This window comes from Pollicipes pollicipes, unplaced genomic scaffold (genome assembly GCF_011947565.3).
Source record: "Pollicipes pollicipes isolate AB1234 unplaced genomic scaffold, Ppol_2.1 Scaffold_4219;HRSCAF=4965_pilon_pilon_pilon, whole genome shotgun sequence".
Taxonomy (NCBI): Eukaryota; Metazoa; Arthropoda; class Thecostraca; order Pollicipedomorpha; family Pollicipedidae; genus Pollicipes; species Pollicipes pollicipes.
The window spans coordinates 18,834,387-18,858,171 of record NW_023596448.1 but is presented as its reverse complement, the minus strand read 5'-3'; the positions used below and the strand labels follow the sequence as shown (position 1 = coordinate 18,858,171).

At 55.4% G+C, this 23,785-nt stretch overlaps 1 protein-coding gene across 1 annotated transcript; it reads left to right on the top strand.

Annotated features, from left to right (window-relative positions):
• Positions 1–266: 266 nt before the first annotated feature.
• Positions 267–23,565, top strand: LOC119094962 (E3 ubiquitin-protein ligase ZNF598-like). Its single transcript, XM_037217873.1, has 11 exons — positions 267–373; positions 4,569–4,811; positions 5,858–5,976; positions 6,634–6,726; positions 8,458–8,567; positions 9,421–9,559; positions 10,024–10,170; positions 10,673–10,775; positions 20,729–21,209; positions 21,703–21,833; positions 23,400–23,565. Exons 1-11 carry the CDS (start codon positions 275–277, stop codon positions 23,553–23,555), a joined length of 1,821 nt encoding a protein of 606 aa, XP_037073768.1. The 5' UTR covers positions 267–274; the 3' UTR covers positions 23,556–23,565.
• The last annotated feature ends 220 nt before the right edge of the window (positions 23,566–23,785 follow it).

Genomic DNA, 23,785 nt, shown 5'->3' with positions numbered 1-23,785 from the left:
GCATATTTGACGAGCTGCTCATTACGCCATAGCGTGACACCCACGTACAGGGTACATTCCCATGCTCCTGTCCGTCTCGAGGGAGAAGGGGAAGTCGCGGATTGGTAGCGGTCTTGCAGGGGCAGCTTTTGTAGAGTCGTGCGCGATAAACAAGTTAGCATCTGGTTCCACTCATTGAAGATCCTGATATGTCAGCCAGGAAAACCAAAACGTCCACTTCTGTGGATGACGATGTGTGCATTGTTTGTTTCAAGAATTTACTATTCGCTGCATTATGGACTGTGAACACACCATATGCTACGAATGCTCAACAAGACTGAGAGTTCTGTGTGAAAAGCTGGAATGTCCGATTTGTCGTCAGGAAACAACAATTGTAAGTACGGGGAATACCAGAGAGAATTCATTAGTGGTGTATGTAAGTTCATTTACCTCTTGTATTCAATTGTGGCCTTTGCCCTGGCAAGGTCTGGGGGTTGTGGGGGTGTAGGTCAGGAAAGTGGGCTGCTCTGTGGCACTTAAAGTAAACACTGGTGTCACAGTCATATGGCCAGTTTTCATGGCTGATGTGCATGTGCTGGGTCATGGACTGAAATGTTGACATAAATCTACAAACCAACAACCTGCAACATGTGCATGTGAAGGTGATGGCCTACAATGTTTTAGCGATCTGTACACTGCCCTGATTAGCATACAGTGTCTTTTTCCAAAAGGTGCACTGTCTTGACAATGCCATGCACAATGCCTTTTAACATGCACATGTGTGTGTTTGAGCAGGGCATCTCCACTCAGGAGGAATTTCCATAGCAAATTACTTCAGTAACCTTGTAAGATTAAATTTTTCCTGGCATTTAGTGCAGATATGACATAGCCCAATACAGCCTAACTTTATCTTTTCATTTGGGTCACACTTAACAGGGGAGGGGGAGTGGGCTTGGTCCATGATCAGTGAACTTGCTGGCAAATCCACAGTGAGGAATCAGCAATAATATGTACACTCCTTCTGAATGTTTTCACCAGTGGGATACTTTAATTAATAATTTTTGTTTAAGGCCAATATAATATATTATTATCATTTTTTCATTTCTGTTTGCATGATATGGCTTAGAGTAGTTGTCTTTTGTAGACAGTTCTTTTCTGATAGATTGAAATATGTAATGTAAATTTTGATAAAGTCATGTCCCGCTTATGAATTATGTGTGCTAAATGGCTATATATGGGTCAAATAACATGGCACATCTTTTTCAACATAGTTCCTCTGCGATGATCCTCATTTCCATTTTAGGGCATATGAATGACTGCAGTAAATTTTCTGCCCCATCATCATCCCTTTTATTGCTACCTTTGGCATTGTGTCAGTAGTACAGACATCATTAGTGCTTCCATCTTCATTTAGATGTTAAAGTTGGATAATGGTCACACAAAGCTTCAACCCTTTTCATGAAGTACCTATATCAGGTATATGTCTTTTCTAGCTAATACAGCTTACTTTGTAACTTAGTCTGCTCTTATTGGTGACTTTCACCATGTAAAGGAAGTAGTTTGTTTGTTAGGTGCCAGATTCACATCCCAAAGTTTTATAAGACACATCTTTCATTAGCAAATTGCTGGTATTATGTCATTCCTGGAAGCCTTCATAGTTTTTGGTGAGCAGCATTGAACTGAAATATAAGTCAAATATCTTGCAACCCGGTGTGTTCAGTGGTTGTGTAGTTTACTCTCATATAAATGTGGGCACTGGAAGCTCATGGAATCTGGTTATTCAAATCTTGGGTGTATTGGATTAAGAACCACATGTTCACTTATCTAACCATGATGACAATTCCAATATTATTTTGATGCAATCTTGATCCTGCCAATATTATGGTAGGGGCCATGCATGAATGTAACATCCCAGAAAATGATAAAAATCATCAGTATGCATTCACAAGCTGATCAAGAGTAATGTATTTTATCAGGCTCCTTGTGGCAATTATGTTTTGTAACGCCAAGGTCTGAGAACTGAACTACCAATTGTGTGCTTGTAACCTGTCTCACATAATGTGGGACTTAAACATTAAGCATGTGGTGATGCTTGGAAATAATGCCCTAAAAGTCACAATTTTTGTGGGAGTCCCCTGATTGTTTATGCAATGACCCCTTTGCTGATAAACATTGCTTGTGGAGGCATACTCTTTTATGTACTGTGCTGTCACCATATGGTGGAGTTCAACTTTGGCCCTAAATACTGGGGAGTCTGGAATCTTCTCAGTAAAAATAATGGGGCCTTCTATTTAATACAAAGCATTACAGTTATGTATTGAGCACTATAATATACCAAATACCAGAACCTATTATTTCTTCCTAATTCTGCATATAAGTCAAACTGCATGAAACACATGATAAATTACTGTATTGATAGTAATGCATTAATGTTCTCAATAGTGCAGTAATCTGGCATATGACTATTACACTGGCAATTACATGCTTCATCTTTTTATCATTGTGGTTGGTGTAAGCTTCTTATTTGATTACCTTTCTGAAGAGTTGTACAGGATCCTACATTATAACATAGGTAGTAAGTGGGATACTGTCATGTATTTTGCATATGTTAAAGGTCAACTAGGCCAACAAGAACATGCTAAGATGAAACCAGTAAGCTTCATTGAGTTTTGGGCAAAATGTCCCAATAGCTGTGTTGATATGTAAGCTTGAAAAATTCACAAATTCATGAGCTGAGGGGTTCAGATTAGTGGGCTTCATGTGCAATTCAACACCCATATCCTTGTTTGCCATCAGGTTACTTCATGTTTGAAATGCCATTTTGTCTTATAGTTGTCTATTGTGCTTTAGAAGCAATGTTATGCAAAATACATGTATTGCATGTATGGTGATCTACACCATGCACCTAAGCCTCAGTTAAAGAAAACATGCATTGCAAATTTAGTGAAATAATTGAACAGTTATGCCACAAACTTGGTGGGATATGTGATGTTCAAGTCAGAAGTGAGGCAAAACATGCTAATTTTATTGCATTTAGCAGTAACACTGTGATATAAAAGGTCATCCTGCATGTCTGCTGATCAGGTCATCAGGACATCCTGCATGTCTATTTATCAGGTCATGAGGTCACCCTGCATGTCTCTTTATCAGGTCATCAGGTCATCATGCATGTCTGCTTATAAAGTCATCAGGTCATCCTGCATGTTTGAGTTTAATAGAAGAAAGGATTCAAACAACTAAACACACAACATTTAGCAGTACATAACACAGCACCCACATACATAAAAACCATGTCTTGATATATCAAAGCCTTAAATATTGCTCACTCCTATATGCTCACTCCTATAAGAAGAAGCCCAACCATGTCACATGACTGGAAAAGAAGTGATCTGTAGAACCGCTGGGCGCAACGGAAAAGCGCTGGCCGCGTCTTCGGTGCCCGGTGCCACACGTGAGATGCCTTGGCAGGTATCCTTTCAAACATTTCGGGAGCGAAGCGCGGAGTTTTCGTGGAGCTAAGAAGTAAAAACATTTTGTTCCCCCATGCTGCAAAGTTTGTGGAGAGAGTTCAGAGAGCGAAGTTTGTACTAAAGTTTTTGTCAGTATGCAAGAGCGCCGCGGGGTTTAGATGGCGTATCTGTGAGAGGTTTGATGACGCAGCTGGGGTCGCGCCGGGGAGGATAACATGACATGTTTTTGACGATGGCGGAGATGCGGGAGCCTGAGGTGACATGCTTATCGGAGTGCGCCCCGCGCTATTTGTCGTACATTGATGCGCTTGCACAGAATGAGGTTCTCACGCAGAATAAGACTCTCACGCGAAATTCGCCGCAGAATCCAAAGGGTATCCCGGCTGTGCCTTGATAGTACCTATAGTAGCCAAGGGTAGTCATGGACATAGCATTGATCATGTTTGATTTCATTTTGTGCCAGTGGGGCCAGGTGCTTAAAGCTCGGGTCCATTGTGGCATTAAGTCAGGAAGGCGGTCTTCTCGCCATGGGCTTTACGTGAAACATCGTCAATATGTTGCTTCTTTTGTACCTCTGGGATGTGAAGGCGCGATATTGATGCACAGGTCGTAGTAGGGTGTTGTTTCTGTATGCTCATACAGTGGGCAGCGTCCATTCAGACGTGCCTTTCGTTTGGTACACATGTCTGCTGCCACGTAGGGTTTGTAAGTTGGTACGTGAAAGATCTTTTAAAAGCTGCGTTTCATCTATTTTTGTTTCCGCTTGCCATTTCATATGCACGTAGCGTACTTATGATATAACAGATGTTTCGGGTCAGTGTCATTCATATACGCATATGATTACAGGCTATTTACTGAACAATGCTCACCACCACCGGTATAATTTGCTTTACAGGTCCTCACCGCCTCGTCGAGGACGAAGCGGTGCGCCGAGCGCTGCCGGTATTTACTTTACATACCCTCCGGCAATGGTTGTTCGGGGCATGTGCCGTGACAAAGAGGCACCTGGTGCGGTGCAGAGTGTGTTTCATGACTCACGACGATAGCAGCCCTTGGCACGCGCATGTTGGCGCAAACGTCGCCGATCTTGACACCTCCTCGCCGCGCCCTCTCCCGCAGGCGGTGTTTTCGCGCGACAAAGGCTCGTTCCGGTCGCTCTTCATGCGCGCGCTGTACAACGAGGACAAGTACAAGCTGGCGCTGGAGGACGAGGCGGTGCGCCGAGCCTTCGCGGGCCTGCTGGCGCACAACTGCCCCGTCTGTCCGCAGCGGCGCGGCTTCGGCACGTTCAAGCAGCTGAGCGACCACGTGCTGCGCGAGCATCAGCTCATGTACTGCGACCTGTGCGTGGGGCACCTGAAGGTGAGGGTGCGGACGGGCGCGGGGCTGGCTCCCCACACTGCAGCGAGCGGCGGTGGGGACCACCTGCCCTCATTGCCTTCTCCCTGGTGTTAGTGGAGGCGTGGTGGGTCGAGGAATGAGCGTCGAAGGCGAGCACTTCGATGGTTTTTAGGCATGCCTGCCTGTGTCACGTGTGTCAGGTTGGCTAGTTGGTCAAGGGATGGTAAGCATTTGCCACTACGATAGGTCACGCTTTCTACTTTTCTGGCATTCAATGAGCCACTTCTACAGTACGTCTTCCTCACATGCTAGGGGCACACGAAGCCGCGCGGATGGCTCGTTCTCCCCCTGAGCTAGGTCCCAAGACGGATGCGCGATGGTCGTGCACGCGGGTTTGGACATTCCGCGGTTGAACTGTGACGCGCCAAATCCCTCTGGTCCAGCAAAGGGTTCTCTGCATATGCTGGCTCCACCTTAGAATATTCCGCTTTTTGTCGAAGGGCGGTGGCGGTGGTGGTGGTGGAAGGAGGTGCTGCCGAATGATAGCTGACGGGAATATGGATGGCGCGGGGCTGGACGGGCAGAGCGTGTCCTGCACCCTCCCCCTCCCGCCCTCCCAGGGGACCAACTGCCTGTACTGATGGATTGGTACATAGTTTACGCATACACTCGCGCGTAAGCACTGGCGCCGCCCGGAGCAGGGCGGAATGCCTCGCCGTTAAAGGGCATGCAGTATCGGTGCCGGCGTACATAAATGTTACGCAGAAATCATGACGTGTTGTGATCCGGTGTGTGCAGTTTGTTGTGATCTGGTGTGGGCAGTTTGTAGAATGTACAAACTGTACGCACCAGGCGAAGACGATAGTCCAAACAATTTTTCCATCCGTATTACTAATGCCTCGTCTTAATCTTTCCCTAAAGCTGCAATTGGTCCCATTTTTTTTTTATGGCAGCGCGGACATCCGTGATCGATCATGTGTATCGTGCCTGCCCGATCCGTGACGTCGCTTTTCTGCCCGTGACACCACCGGTGCGCTCCCACGTCACGCGGCCGCCGCTGTCGGCAGATCTTCACATCGGAGCGGAAGCTGTATAACCGGGAGCGTCTGGCGCTGCATCGGCGCAAGGGCGACCCGGACAACTCCTCCCACCGCGGCCACCCGCTCTGCAAGTACTGCGAAAAACGGTACGTGGGGCGGTCAGAAGCCGTGTAGTCCGTGCTGGGGTTCTTTCGACGGGGCCTGCGAGCTCCGCAGCGCCATGGCCGCATTTATGCTCCTAACTCGCATTGGATGTGTTGTGCTTCTTCGCATCTCCGTGCAGGGATTACGCGGACGGTGCACCGTACATCTTGCGTTAAGTCAAGAGCTCAGTTCAAGTGAGTTCAGGATCGTTCAGTGAGTCGTGGGGTTGGCAAGAGATGCTCTTGTAGTCGCTCGGTGGTCTGTGGCGACCGAAACGAAACAGCTTCGCGGCGCGCAGCCGGCTACGCGGATGCCCGTCCGCTCGCTACGGCGACGCACGCGGCATTGTGCTACTGACAGCTCGAGTGCTTGCTCTGCCGTACCGCGATGTCCGGTGTGCTACACTGCCGGTGAGGCATGGGATAAGGTGGCCGAGTGGTCTGAGGCGCCGTGCCCCCAATGACGACGTCTGCGGTTCAATTCCTGCCGCAGGCGGTTCCATGGCGACGAAGCGGCGTGAGGTGCCGCTCAGGCGTTGTGCTCGCCAATGAAGGGCTCAGTAATGACTTGCTTGTTTCGCGCTTACGATCCGGTTATGGATGCGAACTGAATGTGCCCTGGGAGGAAAGCCTTGCGATCGTTAACGACGTCGTCGCCAGGTACGTGGACAACGACGAGCTGTTCCTGCACCTTCGGCGGGACCACTTCTACTGCCATCTGTGCGAGGCTGACGGCGAGCAGATCTTCTACGAGTGAGTGGCGCTCCTGAGAGGCACGTCTGGCCACTGCTGGGCGCACTCGTGGGACGGCCCGGGGTTACCGCTCACCTCTGGGAGGTCAGAGTGGACAGGCGATGTTGAGGGGCACGTCTGGCCACTGCTGGGCGCACTCGTGGGACGGCCCGGGGTCACCGCTCACCTCTGGGAGGTCAGAGTGGACAGGTGATGTGGCGGGTCATGTCACGGCAGGTCACCGCCGGACAGGACGGGGTACGACGGACGGTGACACACTAAGTCCGCTCGGGAGGGGGGAGGGGGCTGTGTTGCGTGCCGTGTTTGACCCCGAGAGGTCTCGTATGGGATTTCGGGACGCCCGTTTGGAATCACCGTTGGGATTCCCGTTTCCAGATCTGGTCGAGCGCCCCGGTTGGCTGCAGGATGTGCCGCGCTAATGATCATTAGAGCGAGGCCCTGGGCTGAGTGGGTGTTATTGAGCACTGTTACGGTCCTCAACTCGTTTGACTCTTTCTGCTCGGCTCATCTCAGCCCGGCTCTGCCGAACGGTGTGCGGATCGCTCAATTATTTGCAGCTGGAGCCTCCCCGACGTCGCGCAGCTGGTCGTACGCCTCCGCTAGCTCTGATTGCGGAGATCCGGCACCTGTTGTTAAGGATGTCCCAAGAAACGGGTGAATTCGTGCTTTGCGAGCGGTCGCGCGTGATGTTCAGCACGCGCCGATCTGAATTTCGGCCCGCGCGTTTGGCTTTTGTTTCATTCATCAAAAGTATTTGGCTTTAAGGGCCGTCACTACGCCTGGTTGGCGACATCGGAACTTACTTCTTGCCCATGTTCTTCGGTTTGATGTTTACAATTAGAAAGCATTACGTTTCCCACGCTGACGGAATAGGGACACGAGATAGTGGTGATATTGTGGAAGTAGAGAGAAGCATGTCGCCGGAACAAATGGCTTGCATTTGAGTGCTTGAAAGTACGAATATCACAGCACAGCGTGTAATAAAATGCGCTGTGTGTTGCTGGAAACTTCATCGCGGCACGATCAGCCGTTACGGACTGAAGCTCATCAAAAGCGTGACCGGCCAGGTCAGGCCGCTAAAACTCCACGAATTTCGGCTAGCTGGTGTTAAGACTCCGTAACAACTCAGGTGCTGTGGTATATCAGTAAGCTCGTGGAGTCCCCTGGAGAGGAGAGACGCATGCTTGATATTAACGTATTATTCGTGACTCGGAATCCACGTGCCCACTCCTGCTCCGCCTACGGTCGCGGGGTTCTTGTACACTTTCAGGAAGCCGCCGACGGGTAGTCCACCAAGCTCCACTGTGCGACGCAGACAGGAATGTGTAGCGACGTTAGAACTGCCCCGCCACCCCCGCCAATGCCATTCCCCGGGTGATTCACGGACAGTGCTCCAAAGAATGGAAGGCATTGGCCGAGTCGGCCTGGAAACAAATAAGCGCCAGTTCGCCGAGTGGTTACTGTCGTGTCGAGAGCGGGAGGACGGGGGTTCGATCACCACCTGGTGAAACTTTTGCGAGCTGCGCTTTCCATCAGTATTCGTGACGCTGGTAACTCGATCAGCTGCACGTGCAGTAGATGACCGAGCAACTGTGACAGTGACGGCTACTGCTACCAAATGCTGCCAAATGTACAGCCACCAAATGTCCGCGCAAGAGGTCACATCACAGGTCACATCAGCTGTTGCATTGCACTGACATCATTTTCTGACGTCACATTACCCTCTCGCAGCGACTACAGCCACCTGGCGGATCACTTTCGCGAAGAGCACTTCCTCTGCGAGCAGGGCGAGTGTCTGGAGAAGAAGTTCATCGTCTTCAGGACCAATATCGACCTGCAAGGTGAGTGCGGCTGGCCGGCACTCGCTGTGTCGCCGTCGTCACGGCCCGAACCCGACTGGCGCCACTGTCGACGGACGGTGATGCTGGCGTGTGCTTGCTGTTGCCTGTGGTTGTCAATAGGGCGACAGCGGCCCTTCGATGATAGTCCAAAGTACATTTGCTGCGGTGACTAATGTGTGCTGCGGCAAATTAAGAGAAATGCGAAGATTTGGTTGCATTTTTGCCTGAACGTTTTTTTGTGGGTTTTTCAAATTTTGGCCTCCGTGTATCACCCCAGTCTTCGTGTTTGAGTCTACCCTTTGTGTTGAACCCAATGTGGTTGTATGAACTCATTCTTTGCGTTTGATCCCGTTAGTTGTGTCTGCCGCGGTGAAGCACGCTACCTTGCGTGTCTGCTCTGATGTCTGCGTCTGATCCACTCTGTGTATAAGCCACTTTCCGTATCCTATATGTAGCCGATGCAAGGTCTTTCGAGCCATCTGTCATTGCCTGACGCCTCTTTGTGCACCGGATCTGCTGTCCGTGCGTGAACGGTTCCCTGTATGTACCGCGCTCGCAGCTTCGGACGCCACCGGCTGTGTCCGACCCCCTTCTGCCTGCACCCTCGGACACGTCGTCCATACCCGACACGGTGCTCAGTGTCTGAACTCGCCGTCTTTGTCTGGCCCCACTGCCTCTGTGTTGCGGACCCTGTATCTGACCCCCTTCTGCCCCTTCTGCGTGCACCCTCGGACACGCCGTCCATACCCGACACCGTGCTCAGTGTCTGAGCCCGCCGTCCTTGTCTGGCCCCCACTGCCTCTGTGTTGCGGACCCTGCGTCTGACCCGCTCCGGCCGGCCGTCCGCCGCCAGCGCACCGCGCCACGGCCCACTCGGACAACAAGAGCCGCGCGCAGCAGCGCCAGGATCGGGTGCTGACGCTGGAGTTCAGCGCCGAGCAGGGCGGCCGCCGCCGGCGCAACGACCGCTACGGCGACGCGCGCAACGACAGGTGCGACCGCTGCTGCGGCAGCAGCGGCAGCGGCAGCGGGTGATGTGATGTGATTTACAGGGAGATGGGACATGTGTGACCTGCGTAACAGCGCTTGGGAGGATAGGGACGGTTCGTGCGGCTGGGTCGGCGACGGTGGGGCGGCTGAGGATGTCACGTTGACAGAAAGACGACAGGTAAAATTACTTTGGCGATTGGCAGACGGGTACGGATGCTGGTGCAGCCGATGGGACTGGCGGCAGGGGCGGTTGTGTGGAGAGGGGCGTTGGGGCTGAGAAGTCCGGCGTGCTCAACGACAGACGCGACAGCGACAGCGGCGGCAGGGTTATGTGATGCTCGCCTCGTGCCGAGCTGTGAGGACTTGATCCCTCCGCTGACCTGACCCGAACTGACCCCACCTGATCCCTCCGCTGACCTGACCCGAACTGACCCCACCTCACGACCTCGACCCGCGCCGCCGGCAGGAGGGAGCAAGGCGCCAGGGCCCACTCGCCGCCGCCGCCTCCTCCGCCTCTACCGCCGCAGCAGGCGCCGCCGATGAACACAAGCAGCACGCAGGAGTTCCCGACTCTGGGCACGGGCGCGGCGGAAGGCGCTGAGATCAGCGGCAGGTCAGTGGCGGCGGCTCACGCGGTCACCCGACACGTGGGCAGACGCTCAGCGACAGGTCAAAGGTGACGGCCCACGCGGTCACCCGACACGTGGGCAGACGCTCACGTGGCAGAGGTGCCGGCCCGCGTGGTCACCCGACACGTGGGCAGACGCTCACGTGGCAGAGTTGCCGGCGGTGTCGCGGAGCCGGCCGCCAGACAGTAGCTCACGGGAGAGGCGACTGACAGGGGCACAGCAGGGGTCGCGTGGTAGATCTCACAGGGCACGTAGTTGATGTTGCTCATTCGGCTGTTCGCAGAGCTGGGATGTGGTGCGGGTCAGACGTTCCAGACTTATAAAGCAACGTTTTCAGACAGGTCAGACATGTGTTACGTGACGTTTTTGGACACATTGTCGCGCCGGTGGTATCAGCCGAGAGACGCCCGGTGACGGGAGCCTCAGTGCAGCGAGTGGCTGGCGCTGTGACTCCTCCTGCGCCTGACGTCGCCGTCGTACCCGCAGGGGCGGCAGCTTGGCACAGCGCGTGGCGAGCGCGGCCGGCCTCACGGTCAGGTCGGGCCCGGCGCGCGCGCGCGGCCGGCCCTGGGACAACCGACCCGTCACCGTCAGCGAGGAGGAGTTCCCGAGCCTGGGCGGCCGGCCGGCGCCGGCGGCCGCCGCGCCGCCGCCGCCCCCGGCGCCGGCTCCCTCACTCAGCTTGAGCGTGCAGCGGCGCGCGCCGCGCTCCACCAACGTCACGATCGACTTCAAGCGGCGGCCGGCGTCGGCGGGGCCGGCGGCCGCCGCTGCCGCCGCCGCCGCGGCCGCCGCCGACGCAGAGGCGGAGGCGGGCGGTGCCCAACCGCGCATCTCTCAGGTACGTGCCGGTGCGGCGGCCGGGGAGGGTTCTCGGCGGGGAAATGGGGATCTGAGAGCGAGGGGCTCCAGGCTGGACAGCCGCGGCGGTGTTCTTGGATGCGCGAAAAGTAGCGAACCGTAAAGTGGCGACGCTGACAACGCGCGGTTTTGGTGTGCTTCGTTGGGTTGTGCGTTCGGAATTGGTGGCGTTACATATACAGATGCGTTTTCGTCAAGAGTCCAAAGCCGCGATGCTTGTCCACCTAGCACGTCGTGACCAAATGAATGTAAAGGGAAAGACCTGGAAGACCTGGGTATCATCGCCGCTAAAGAAGCTGCACACACGTTGGATGTGAACACAAAACACTTCATTGGCACCGGGAAAGTCACGGGTCACGGGCCACTGATCACGGTTCACAGAGTCACAAGTAGGGGCTACGGTTCAACGGGCCAGCGGGTCCCTGGCCGGCGGGTCACAGGTTGGCGGGTCACGGGTGGGCGGGTCAGACGGGTGCCGGCGTGCTGGCCGGGGACGCTCAGCGACCTCCGGCCGCAGCGGGTTCTCAGTTCTCAGGCGGCAGCACGCGACGCGTTCAGCATGATGTCCCGCCTTGGTTCGCACTGCTCCCACCGGTTGTGTTTCCTGCGACTTAGCTCTCAATTTTTGCATATTGAACGGCGAAGGCCGGGACATGCAGCCTGCATGGGTCTACTGGCGACTACCTTAAACATGTCCGGTCTAATGCGGACAAAACCAAAACCTGAAACTGCAACGCCCATCATATCAACATTTGTGGTGCAGCTTGCGTGTGTCTTCGGAACGTTGCAGGGACGGTGGTTCACGTTTGCGACGTCCGATAGATGCCACCTGAAACTCAACAAGCCCGTGATGATCGCCGCTTCCCAGACGTTACTTCGGAAAAGAGCTGTGTTTGGCTGGGTTGGCTCTAACTTCAAGGGAAGTCTGGGAAACTGGACCGTTAGACGTCGGGTGCCTGTAGGAGAGAGACGTGGACTAGGCCGGTATCGGACCTCTCACCACGATCAGGGCCGACGGCCTGAACCACGCTGGAAGACACTTTGTGGGAAGCTGCACGGTGGCCTGTGCTGATAGCGTCCCTCCCCTTCCTCCTCCTCCCCCCCCCCCCCGCCGAGTGGAGGCCGTTGCATCCGTCCGAGCCGGGCCGTAAAAGTCAGGCGCTGGTCCATTGAGCGTCATGTCGTGGTTGCTGCAGGCTGCTGCGCGTCTGCTTGTACTTAGGGCGCTGCCGAATTCGACCAATTTGCGGCTGGGCCAGGCGGCGGTGTATTGTGGTGTCGTATTCCATTTGCGGCGTTCCAAGGCTACGAATAGGTGTGATGTCGCTTGTGTATATATATATATATATATATATATATATATATATATATGTATATATATATATATATATATAATATGCGGCATTACACCGAATAGACGCGTGATATTGCTCCTCTGATGTATTTTGGGTGGGATATTATTTATTTATGTCGATATTATTTTGAGTATCTTATCCGGGGAATAAAGCTATTACTACTGTGCTATGCCTTTCCGGCTTAATGCTGAAACTCGGATGGCAGGCAACCAAAGACCCCTCCCATCGTCCAGCTGCGCATGACACGGCGTCGGGGAAGTCCAACGCCACATGTGCACGCCCGCCGTGTTTCTGGCTTTCATTCATCTGCCGTTGCCAGGTGCGACCATGCTTCATTGTTACTGCGTCGTCCTCATTTCCGGCGCTCTGCCACATAATTGAGCGTTCGTGAACGCGTGAGTGAATGGGTGAGTGGGAGAGCACTGTGAGTGAGTCGAGGCGTTGGATGTAGTCATATAGCCCTGGCTGCGGCGCCCCTCAGCGCGAGCAGCGATTGGCCGGTGGGGACCGCAAGCGGCTGATCGCTCCGCCCCCGTGTGAAGCAGCCCACGTTCAGTCATTGTTCACTATTGAGCGGCCACCTTTTTGGTGTGTGACGGTTTTGATTTGACACTGCTACAGGCAACGTCGGCGTCAGGGCGTGGTTATTTTGGGGTATACGAATGAGTTGGGGTGCTGCTCGCCGGTATCTTTAACGCCCAGGTGTGAGCTGGTGTCTTCGTGGAGTGATGGAAACGGGCCGCTAAAAGTAGAAGTAAAAAGTGACAAAAACTCGCGTGGATGGTGACAAAAATGTTCCTCCAAACTTGGATATGTTTTACTGCTTCTTCACTTCGGGCAGATACTAATGTGTCGTATGCAGCGAACTGTCGCATGCAACGAACTTTCGCATGCAACGAACTCGCCATGTCGCACCTGTTTTCTCTCAGAACGACGCGGTGTTATCGCGAAGCACGAACTTCACTGTTCACCATCGGCGTGGGAGACAATATCGGACAAGCTTCGGACACGCATCATTCGACTGGCTATTCGGCTGCTTTTCGGAGCGTTAATCACAGGCTTGTTCACAATCCGAAAAAGTCCCATTATCGCGCACGTCACTGTATTCGGCGACGAAAGAGAGAATGTGGCCGTAGTTGCCCTTTGTTTTCTTCAGTTAACAACCCGAGCCCCCGTGCGGTGCGACACAGGCGTAGTCACCCGCACCTCAGGACTCGGGCTGTCAACCGGCTGGTTGCGGCAGAGTGGCTGGGACTAGCACTTCTACGTTGGTCGTGCTGGTCCGGTTTGAAACTTCGGGGCCGGCATCGAGCTGATGACGGCCCGGACTGACAGACAGGGAAGCGTGTCCAGAGAGGGACGGATCACGAAGAGCAAAGAACACTGCGCTGTCAGGTTGCACAAAAGTATGTTAGCGATATGGCTCAGTTCGACTACCACACTTGACATCAGCAAACATCTGCCTAGTTCCGGCAGTCGATATGCCAATAGCGGCCAAGCAGTGGTCATACTGTCAACCGTTCTGTGGTAGGCATATCACTAATATCATTACGTAATATTAACAGAGCAGCGAAGCCGTGGGGACGCCCACAGTTCTCACCCGACGCACAATGCCACACACACAACAGCACTCGTTGGCGCCATCTGTTGGTGACCCACACGACCAAGTGTTGACCTCGTGCCGCTACACTGTCATCTGTAAGGAATTGACTCGGAAATGACTTGTCTGTTATCTCTTGTCTGTTATTTGTCCAGTGGGCTCTAGAGGGTCATTGTCAACTAGAAAACATTTTTGTCGCGTGTCGTTACCTCTACGGCTACTAATGATATTGGCTTCGCCATAGCTTGTTATTTTAACAAGATACCGGCTTGCCAGTGAAGTGGTGCTGTACCCGGCAATGAGCTGACCAAGCAAACCAAAACGCTGTCGTCTGCCCCGTTCCCCGCAGGGGCACCGGCTTCGGTCGGTTGTAGGGGACTAGCGCCCCCTCGGGTCCCAGCTCCGGTAACGGGTGGACAGCGCAAGCTGTTCCTCTCAGGGCGTAGCGACCCTGCCGGTACGTGAGCCCCTTCTCCTTGTCCCGCTCGCTCCCTCCCCATTACCCATTTTCCCGCATCCGGCCCACTCATCACTCCTGATCCTCGTTTTATCGGGGTCGCCGTGCCCCCTCGCCCTCGTCCCCGGGTTGATCGGATCCTGGTGGCTGAGGGGCGCGTCGTGCGGGTCAGTCACGGCGCGTCCCAACACTCCACTTTGGCCAGGATATCCGGGGGCGCGGGGGGCCCGTGGGGCCCCACACGGGTCTAGCGGCTTGTCGCTCGCATCGCGGTTGGGTGCTCCTTGCGGGTTCCGCTTGGGGCGCCTGGCCGCGCGCAGCGGCTTAAGGGGTCAAGGGGCGGCGGCGCTGAACCACGGTCAGGACGGGGAGGGGTCTCCCCGGTTACACCTGGCCGTGTGGGAGGCGTCGTCCGCCCCGTATAGCACCGAGGTAGCTCTGGCGGCACCACCACCAGCTGGTGAGTGGGCCGTCCCCCAGTTGGGCTCCGAGGTGGGTGGGGAGCCCCGGTGCCGAAATAAAGAACAACCTTACATGGCATCTACAAACCCAAAAAACTCCCGCCCCCCGAGAGGGGGACGGACTGCGATGAATTTAGGGTGCAGCGAGGAGTCGGTTCCACCTGCCCCACGCGTTCTTGTCTTCCGGAGTGATGTGAAGAACCTGGCATCGCTTTCACCGTTTCAGCGCCGAAACGGATGCGACAGGTTGGGAAAAGTCACCCGCTGTGACAAGCTGAGGGACGGCGCGATCGAAGTGGAGTTCGCAAACGGCACCGATGCGACTCGAGCTTTGACTGTAACTGAATTTGTATATGCCGCGAGAACCGAGGGTGCAAAGCAAGACGTGAGCGTGCCGGTCACGGTCACACCGCACCACACCAAAAATTTCTCAAAAGGTATCATAAACTGCTATGACCTTCGTGACGTCAGCGAGGAGGAAATCATCGAAGAGTTGGGAATTTTCGGGGTCACGGCAGCACGTAGGATCACGACCAGGAGGGGTGATGACCAAATCCCTACAAACAACATTATACTGACATTCAACCGGCCTGATTTACCGTCTGATATCCGCATTGGCTACGCAGTTGTCAAAGTCAGGATCTTCGTTCCGAATCCGATGCGATGTTTTCAATGCCAGCGCTTTGGTCATACAAAACCACACTGCCGCAATCGAGCTGTCTGTGGGAAGTGTGCATCTTCCGAGCATTCGGGAGACCAGTGTACCTCTATGCAGCCCTGGTGCGTGAACTGTGGCACGGGGCAGGTACCGCACACAACTTTCGATCGAAGTTGTCCAGCCTTCATGAAGGAAAAGGAAATTATATCACTCAAAACTTCAAAGAACATTTCTTTCCGCGAGGCGCGTGAACAGTATGAGGCTAATCACCCCAAGGTATCTTATGCCGAAAAATCCAAAACCTCTGTACCACAGTCCACCAGCATCAGTCACATGTCAGCGGTCCAACTCATCACGCTCCTGCGATCCTTCGGTTTGTCTGTGGTGCCGGCGGGGCGGGCGACCCCCGCCCAGTCGGATCCTCCTGGTCCTTCAGTTGCGTCCTGCTCTACCAACGCTGTGCCGCCGGACCTTCATGTGTCGTCGGGGTCGCAGGCGGGGGAGGAGGAGGGATGGACGGTGGTCAAGCGCGGCCATGGTCCGCGGGCTCGGCCTTCCTCGCCGTCTGTCACTCCGCTGCCCTCGTCGCCTCCGGCGACGCTGGCGAGTGTGTGTGGACGAGCAGCGGAAACGATGGAACGGCATGAGGCGGACAGGCGCGCCCGCGACGCCAAGCGGGCCCGCCTAGCGGAGTTGGAGAGGGCTAAGACGGCCAATCGCTTGTCCGTTGCAAGCAAGGAGCCCACCCCTCGCAGTGGCACACCATCGCCGAGAAGGCCAGTGGGGGCCCCCGCTGACCCCCCAGACGCCCGGTAGAGGCCCGCCGATGGGCCCTCCCCCGCCGCCACCCCGGACCGGGTACGCTGGCGTCAAGCGTGCCCCGGCCGGTCCCCCGTCTCCATCTGACGGCGGGAGCCCCAGAACTCGTCCCAGAGTGGGGCGCCTCCCTGAAGATTCCAACCGTGGCTCTCAGTCAGAAAAGTCTGCTTCTCCAACTGGCGCAGCCCAGTTCTTTTAGGACGTGCCCGGTTTTAGTATGTGACCTCCAACCGGCTTTTTAACACGCCCCCTTTACAGGCCTTTTTACGGTGGAACTGTAGAGGAATAAGGGCGAATGCCCTCGACCTCCAGGCTGTCGTCAGCAAGCACTGTCCTGCAGCCGTAGCGCTGCAGGAGACCAAGCTTGCTTCTAGTCACCACTGCACGCTGAAGGGATACGCCCTGTTTCGCAATGATGTGTTAACCGACGGTATCGCACATGGCGGTGTCCTTCTTGCAGTCCACCACAGCGTGCCAGCCAGGAGGTTTAACCTGCGGTCTACGCTACAGGCTGTAGCCGCACGCCTACATTTTAATCACCGTCACATCACGGTGTGTTCTTTATATCTTCCACCTGGCGTCGGTTTTCCATTGGAAGACATGAGACGTTTAGTGCATGAGTTGCCTTCACCATGTCTTCTTTTAGGCGACTTCAACGCTCATCACACCGCGTGGGGTTGTGATAGCACGAACACCCGCGGAAGGATGTGCGAACATTTTATCCGTGACTCGTCACTGTGTATTTTAAACACAGGGACTCGTACTCATTTTACACTGCCGTCTGGTCAGACTTCCGCGCTTGACCTGAGTCTTTCTAGTCCCGAGCTGGTGGAGAGCCTCGAGTGGTCTGTGGCAGATGATCCAATGGGCAGCGATCACTTCCCAGTGTGGCTTCGATTCCAAATAAGAGGAACGTTGGGTGTAAGACCACGACGTTGGAATTTAAAAAAGGCTGACTGGAGAGAGTTTGAGGCTCGACTGGAGACATTATGTCAGACCGGAGGTGTGAGGGTGGCGCCCTCTATTGAGGATTTTACTCACAGACTTCTAGATTGCGCTAGCGATTACATCCCGCGCACTTCTGGATTTCCTCGTCGCACTCCTGTGCCGTGGTGGACGGAGAAATGTCGTGACGCAATTCGCGCACGCAAACGTGCTTTCCGAGCTTTTGACGCCAGAAGTAGCTTGGAGAATTTAGTAGCCTTTAAGAAAGCCAGGGCTTTCGCCCGCCGCACGATAAAAGAAGCGAAACGTGAATCCTGGCGTATGTACATAAGCACGCTCAACCGATTCACACCAACTTCGCAGGTGTGGGCTCGGATCAAACGTATCTCCGGGCAGTTTTCATCCGTGCCACTTCCTGTGTTACATGTTAACGGCCAGGTGGTGACTCATCCGTTGGATGTGGCTAACGGGATCGCCCGAGCACTCTCCCACCGTAGCGAAGGTGCAAACATGAGCCCACAGTTTTTACGGCAAAGAGCACAATCCGAAAAAACCGTAGTGAACTTTTCTACAAGGCAACCACAGGCGTACAATGAGCCCTTCACTTTGGTGGAGTTGGAGTCGGCAATCGGAAGACTTCGTAGTGTATCGGAAGGTCCTGATGACATCCACAATGAGATGCTCCGACATCTGCCTCCGTGTGCACGTCGTGCACTATTGGCGGCCTTCAACAGGGTGTGGTCAAGAGGTGAGTTCCCTCCGGCCTGGCGGGAAGCTGTTGTGGTGCCTATCCTAAAGCAGGGAAAGAGTGGGCTGGACCCTCTTCATTACCGACCCATTTCACTGACGTCATCACTGTCCAAGCTCATGGAAAAGATGGTAAACGTGCGACTCACTTGGTTTTTAGAGAACAACGATATTTTTAGTAACTCGCAGTGCGGATTTAGGAAAAACCGTAGTACGGTGGACCATCTCTTAACACTGGACACCACGGTTCGCAAGTCTTTTCAAGAAAAAGCGCATATGGGCACAGTATTCTTCGACATTGAAGCCGCCTATGACACCACATGGCGCCATGGTATTGTTCAAAAGCTCTTTAAATATGGTATACGTGGCCATATGGGTGCTTTTCTCCAAAGGTTTTTAGCCAAACGATACTTCCGTGTTCGGGTCGGCGACGTCCTCCGACAGGTACGAACAAATAAACGGCGTGCCCCAGGGCGGCGTGTTAAGTGTTGCACTGTTCGCAGTTATGATAAATGATATTTGTGACGTGCTCCCACAGTCGGTCGGACGTGCCCTTTTTGTTGACGATTTTACTATTTGGACCAGCGCAGCGAGAGCACCAGCGATGGAGCGGCGTCTCCAGCTGGCTGTGGACCGCGTTGAAAGATGGGGTGACATGAACGGGTTTCGTTTTTCAGGCGACAAGACCGTTGCGATGCATTTTTTGTCGTCGCCAGCGATGTGATGATCTGAGCATCCGTCTATATGGTCGCTCTATTCCAAATAAGGCCGTGGCCAGGTATCTTGGGATACACTTTGACCGCCGCCTTACATATAACGCACATCTTAAAATGTTACGCGATCGATGCTTTTAATCTCTCAACATACTAAAGTGTGTGTCTCGCACATCGTATGGGGCAGACAGAAGCACGCTTATGCTTTTATATCGTTCCCTCGTCCGCTCCAAACTGGATTATGCATGCTTTGTTTATGATGGCGCGTCTGAATCCAGCAAGCGTGTTCTTGATACCGTCCACCATACTGCCATTCGCATTGCTACTGGGGCGTTTCGCGCATCACCTTCCGTCAGCCTTTTAACGGAGGCACACGAACCACCACTTTCGACGAGGAGGAAAATGCTTGGCATGCGTTATGCCTTGAAGCTGCGGCAGTTCCCACGTCACCCGACATATTCTGCAATATTTTCGCGGTTTGCAGTAAGTTCTCTTCGTCATGGGCCGCAGCAGCACGCTTTAACTTTTGGTTCCCGAATGAGAGCGTTATTGCTTGAGAGCGGAATTCCTGTTCGGGGTGTAAGGCAAGTAAGCCGCCTGGCTTCTCCTTGGCAAATGACCACACCCTTCATTGACACCTCGCTTACGGAAATTAGGAAAAAAGACGTCACACCACACCTATTGAGATCCAGGGCAGTTGAGCTTTTGGCGTGTTATGAAGGATATACCCTGACATACACAGACGGATCCAAAACCTCGGATGGCGTGGGTTGTGCTTTCGTTAGCGGGTCCGTCACTCGATCGTTCTCGTTACCGGCCCACTCGTCAGTTTTTACGGCGGAATTAGTTGCAATCACCAAGGCGATATGTTTCATAGAAGTGGGTGAAGAATCTTCACACGCCATTTTTACAGATTCACTGAGCAGCCTCTCTGCACTGAAGTCTTTTTATCCATCATGTCCCCTTTTACAGGACATTTTATCACGCCTGACACAATTGAATCGGGTTGGAAAGAGAGTTGCACTATGCTGGATCCCTAGTCACGTCGGTATCGTGGGCAACGAACTGGCTGATGCCGCTGCTAAGCGAGCAGCGGTAGCACCATATACCCGGTTTTTGCCTATCCCTGCCAGAGATTTTTACCCGGCAGTCAAGACCTTCCTGAGAAGCAGATTGCAGCGCTGTTGGGACCAGGTGGGGGGCAATAAGCTCAGGGCAATAAAGACAGAGTTGGGCTTGTGGTCGTCATGCTCTCGCAGTGTGCGGTGGGAAGAGGTGGTTTTATGCAGGCTGCGCATTGGGCATACTTATGCCACCCATGGCCATCTGTTACATGGAGCCGACAGACCCCTATGCCAGCGGTGTGGTGCCGTCCTGACTGTCCATCATGTCATTATAGCATGTCCATGCCTCTTCGAAGAACGACGACGTCAGTTTGGTCCACAGGCTTCGACCCTGACGATAAACGATGTGCTTGGTGACAGTTCCTCCTTTCTTGGTCCCAAACAGCTCTTTTCGTTTTTAAAAGATATTGATTTTCAAGTCATTTTCACACCGTACTAATTAAGTAACAGCATAGTTATGGGCGCAAAATGACCACTGCAGTCGACGCGCCCGAAAACTCCAATGAACAACAACAACAACGTCTGCCCCGTCAAGTGCCGCTCTCTTCTATCGGGGCAAGGCGTAACCAGTGTTTCCCGCTCTCTCCGGCAGGTGTCCAGCTCGGGCAACATCACGGTCGAGCGGCGGCCGCCGGAGCCGGTGCGGCCCGCGGGACGCGCCGGCCGGCCGCCGCCCGCCACGGAGGAGGCGTTCCCCTCGCTGGGCGCGCCGGCCGCCGCCTCCCGGCCGGTCTCCTGGGTGCCGAAGCGGCCCGAGCCGGCGGCCAAGCCCGCGCCGAGTCCGGCCAACCGGCCGGCGGCCGACGACTTCCCGTCGCTGGCGCCGGTGGCGCCGCACGGCAACTTCCGCAACTACTCGGGCGTCGACGGTGTCAGGCCCCCCGCGAAGTCGGCCTGGGCCACGGACAACCGGCCGACGCCGGCTGCCAGCGGCGCTACCAGCGGCGCTGCCAGCGGCGGCGGGGCGAAGGGCAAGAAGAAGAAGAAGCGGCCGGCGGCCGGCGAGGGCGGCGCCGAGGCCGGCCGGCAGAACGGCGTCAGCACCGCCGAGAGCGTGGAGGTGCGCAAGGCGACGGCGGCGGTGAACGGACTGTCGGTGGCGCCGCGGCCGCCGCCCGGCCTGCCGCCGCCGGGCCTGGCCGAGCCGACCGCCGGCTCCCGGCACGGTGGCTTCGAGTACCAGCGGCCGGAGAACTTCACGGCGCGCAACGGCCGCCTGGTGCTGCAGGCGCGCGAGCTCATCCAGTCCGAGCAGGGCCTGGACGCCTTCAAGACCCTGTCGAGTGAGTGGCGGACGGCGCGGGGCGGCGAGGTTTGCCGCCCCGGTTCTGGCCGTTTCTTCTGGGTGGCTTTGGGATGCCTCATCTGCTGAAGTCATTCGCGTGGCGTCTCTCCAGTTCGCCGAGGGCCTTTCGGGTGGGGAAGTGGGAGAACCAGCATCTTTCTCGTTCTCTGCAACTTCTTCTGTTGTGATGGCGGCACTGTTGGACCGTGTTTCACCTGGCCGATGCCAGCTTGCGCCTGTGCCTGTTCTGTCACGTCGCTGGGGCTGCTGATGCCGACGGGCGATCCAAACGCACGCGACACGGCTGGGGCGCGCCGACGGTGTTACACAGCGGCGGCTGGCGCGACCCGGCCGCGACGGACCTCTTATTCACGTCACTAACGGATGCTTCCTGGTGCTGGGCGTCGCTGGACGCCGACGATGTTTGCCCTGGACACGTTCCCGCCCCCGGGTTGGATGATCTCGCTGCTGACATGCGCTGTGCTCTTTAGAGACGTACCTGGGCGGCGGTCTGTCGGGCGAGGATTACTACGCCAGCTGCATGACCCTCATGGGCAACGACAAGTTCGGCAAGGTGTTTCCCGAGCTGCTGGTGCTGCTGCCCGACATCAGTAAGCAGCAGGTAAGCGCACTGGGCGCGGTGTTCGTGTGCGGAGCGGCTGCTCAGCAGCGACACTAACGGACACACCTCGTAAGACGTGAGACGCCTTTAAGACGCCTCGTAGACGCGAGACGCCTCTCACGGCATGTGCGGAGCGCGCTGCTCAGCAGCGACACTAACGGACACACCTCGTAAGACGTGAGACGCCTTTAAGACGCCTCGTAGACGTGAGACGCCTCTCACGGCATGTGCGGAGCGGCTGCTCAGCAGCGACACTAACGGACACACCTCGTAAGACGTGAGACGCCTCTCACGGCATGTGCGGAGCGCCTGCTCAGCAGCGACACTAGCGGACACACCTCGTAAGACGTGAGACGCCTTTAAGACGCCTCGTAGACGTGAGACGCCTCTCACGGCATGTGCGGAGCGGCTGCTCAGCAGCGACACTAGCGGACACACCTCGTAAGACGTGAGACGCCTCTCACGGCATGTGCGGAGCGGCTGCTCAGCAGCGACACTAGCGGACACACCTCGTAAGACGTGAGACGCCTTTAAGACGCCTCGTAGACGTGAGACGCCTCTCACGGCATGTGCGGAGCGGCTGCTCAGCAGCGACACTAGCGGACACACCTCGTAAGACGTGAGACGCCTTTAAGACGCCTCGTAGACGTGAGACGCCGCTCACGGCATGTGCGGAGCGGCTGCTCAGCAGCGACACTAACGGACACACCTCGTAAGACGTGAGACGCCTTTAAGACGCCTCGTAGACGTGAGACGCCTCTCACGGCATGTGCGGAGCGCGCTGCTCAGCGGCGACACCAACGGACACGCCTCGTTAGACGTGAGACGCCTTTAAGACGCCTCGTAGACGTGAGACGCCGCTCACGGCATGTGACGAGCGCGGCGACAGTCGATCTGAAAGTTTCGGCTGTCATGTGTAAGGCATCGAAACCCAAGGAAGTGAAGCCGGCTGCTCTGGTTGCGACGAATTGGGCCTCTTGTTGCTTGTGATTGCAAAGGTTTGCGGTGGCTGAAAGGTTGTTACAGTTTGTGGAAAGGAGTTTCTGTAAATTTTGGAAGGCTTGCCGGCATGTTGATCGACCCAAACTGAATATTCTGTAATTGTCTAGGTGGGACACGTGGCCTGCGAGCTCGCTCGTGATTAAGTATGCCGAACTCTTTAGTTTGCGGTCAAAATCGTATATCCAAAAAAACATTTTCAGTCGTACCGTCAATTGCAATGCATCGGTAGCGGATTACCGGGTCAACGGGCAATACCGGGTCAACGGGTAATACCGGGTTACCGGCACCAGTACCGGTACCGGGTTTGCCAAGGTCAATTATTTTGTTACCGGGCCGTCGATCGCATTTCGTCACACCGCATACCGTGGGGCGCGAGCCTCCGATGTAGATCAACGCCCCGTCGCTGTCGCTGTGACAGCTGTCGGGTATGAGGCCCGACCCTGACGTCCATGACGCCGGTCCGCCAGCGCGCCTGTCGCCTGCGACATCTGCACGAACACCTCTAAAACCCGTCGGGCACGGGCGCGGCGCTACTGACGCCCCTCCCCCTCTCCATCCCCTCAGGAGCTGCTGGCGGCCCACGAGAAGCTGAACAAGAACGGCTTCCAGCGCAACAAGTTCCCGGCGTGCCCGACCTGCTCGCAGGTGCTGGTGTTCGCCGACTTCGCGCAGCACACGTCGCGGCACTGTCAAGACGGCGACTTCCCGGCTCTGTCCTGAGGTCGCGCGCGCCGAGTGTGTGGCCGGCGCGGCGGCCGGCGCCGGCGGCCGGTCGGGCTGGCTGCCCCACCGCTGCGGCGGGGCTCGCGCCGCCGGGTGGGCTCGGGTGCCGCGCGGGGCGCCGGGCCGTCTCCGTCTCGGGGTGTTGTTCGGGTTGGGGTAGTTGTGAGTTCGGAGTGGTCTTGGTCTAGGCAGGGGGAGGGCGAGACTCAGGCTCGCGGCGGTCTCGA

Excerpts from the sequence above, each read along its gene's own strand:
- LOC119094962 (XM_037217873.1), top strand. The coding sequence starts at position 275 with ATGGACTGTGAACACACCATATGCTACGAATGCTCAACAAGACTGAGA. Across the intron at positions 6,727-8,457 it reads GGCGAGCAGATCTTCTACGA|CGACTACAGCCACCTGGCGG; the intron begins GTGAGTGGCGCT and ends ACCCTCTCGCAG. Across the intron at positions 10,171-10,672 it reads GGCGCTGAGATCAGCGGCAG|GGGCGGCAGCTTGGCACAGC; the intron begins GTCAGTGGCGGC and ends TCGTACCCGCAG.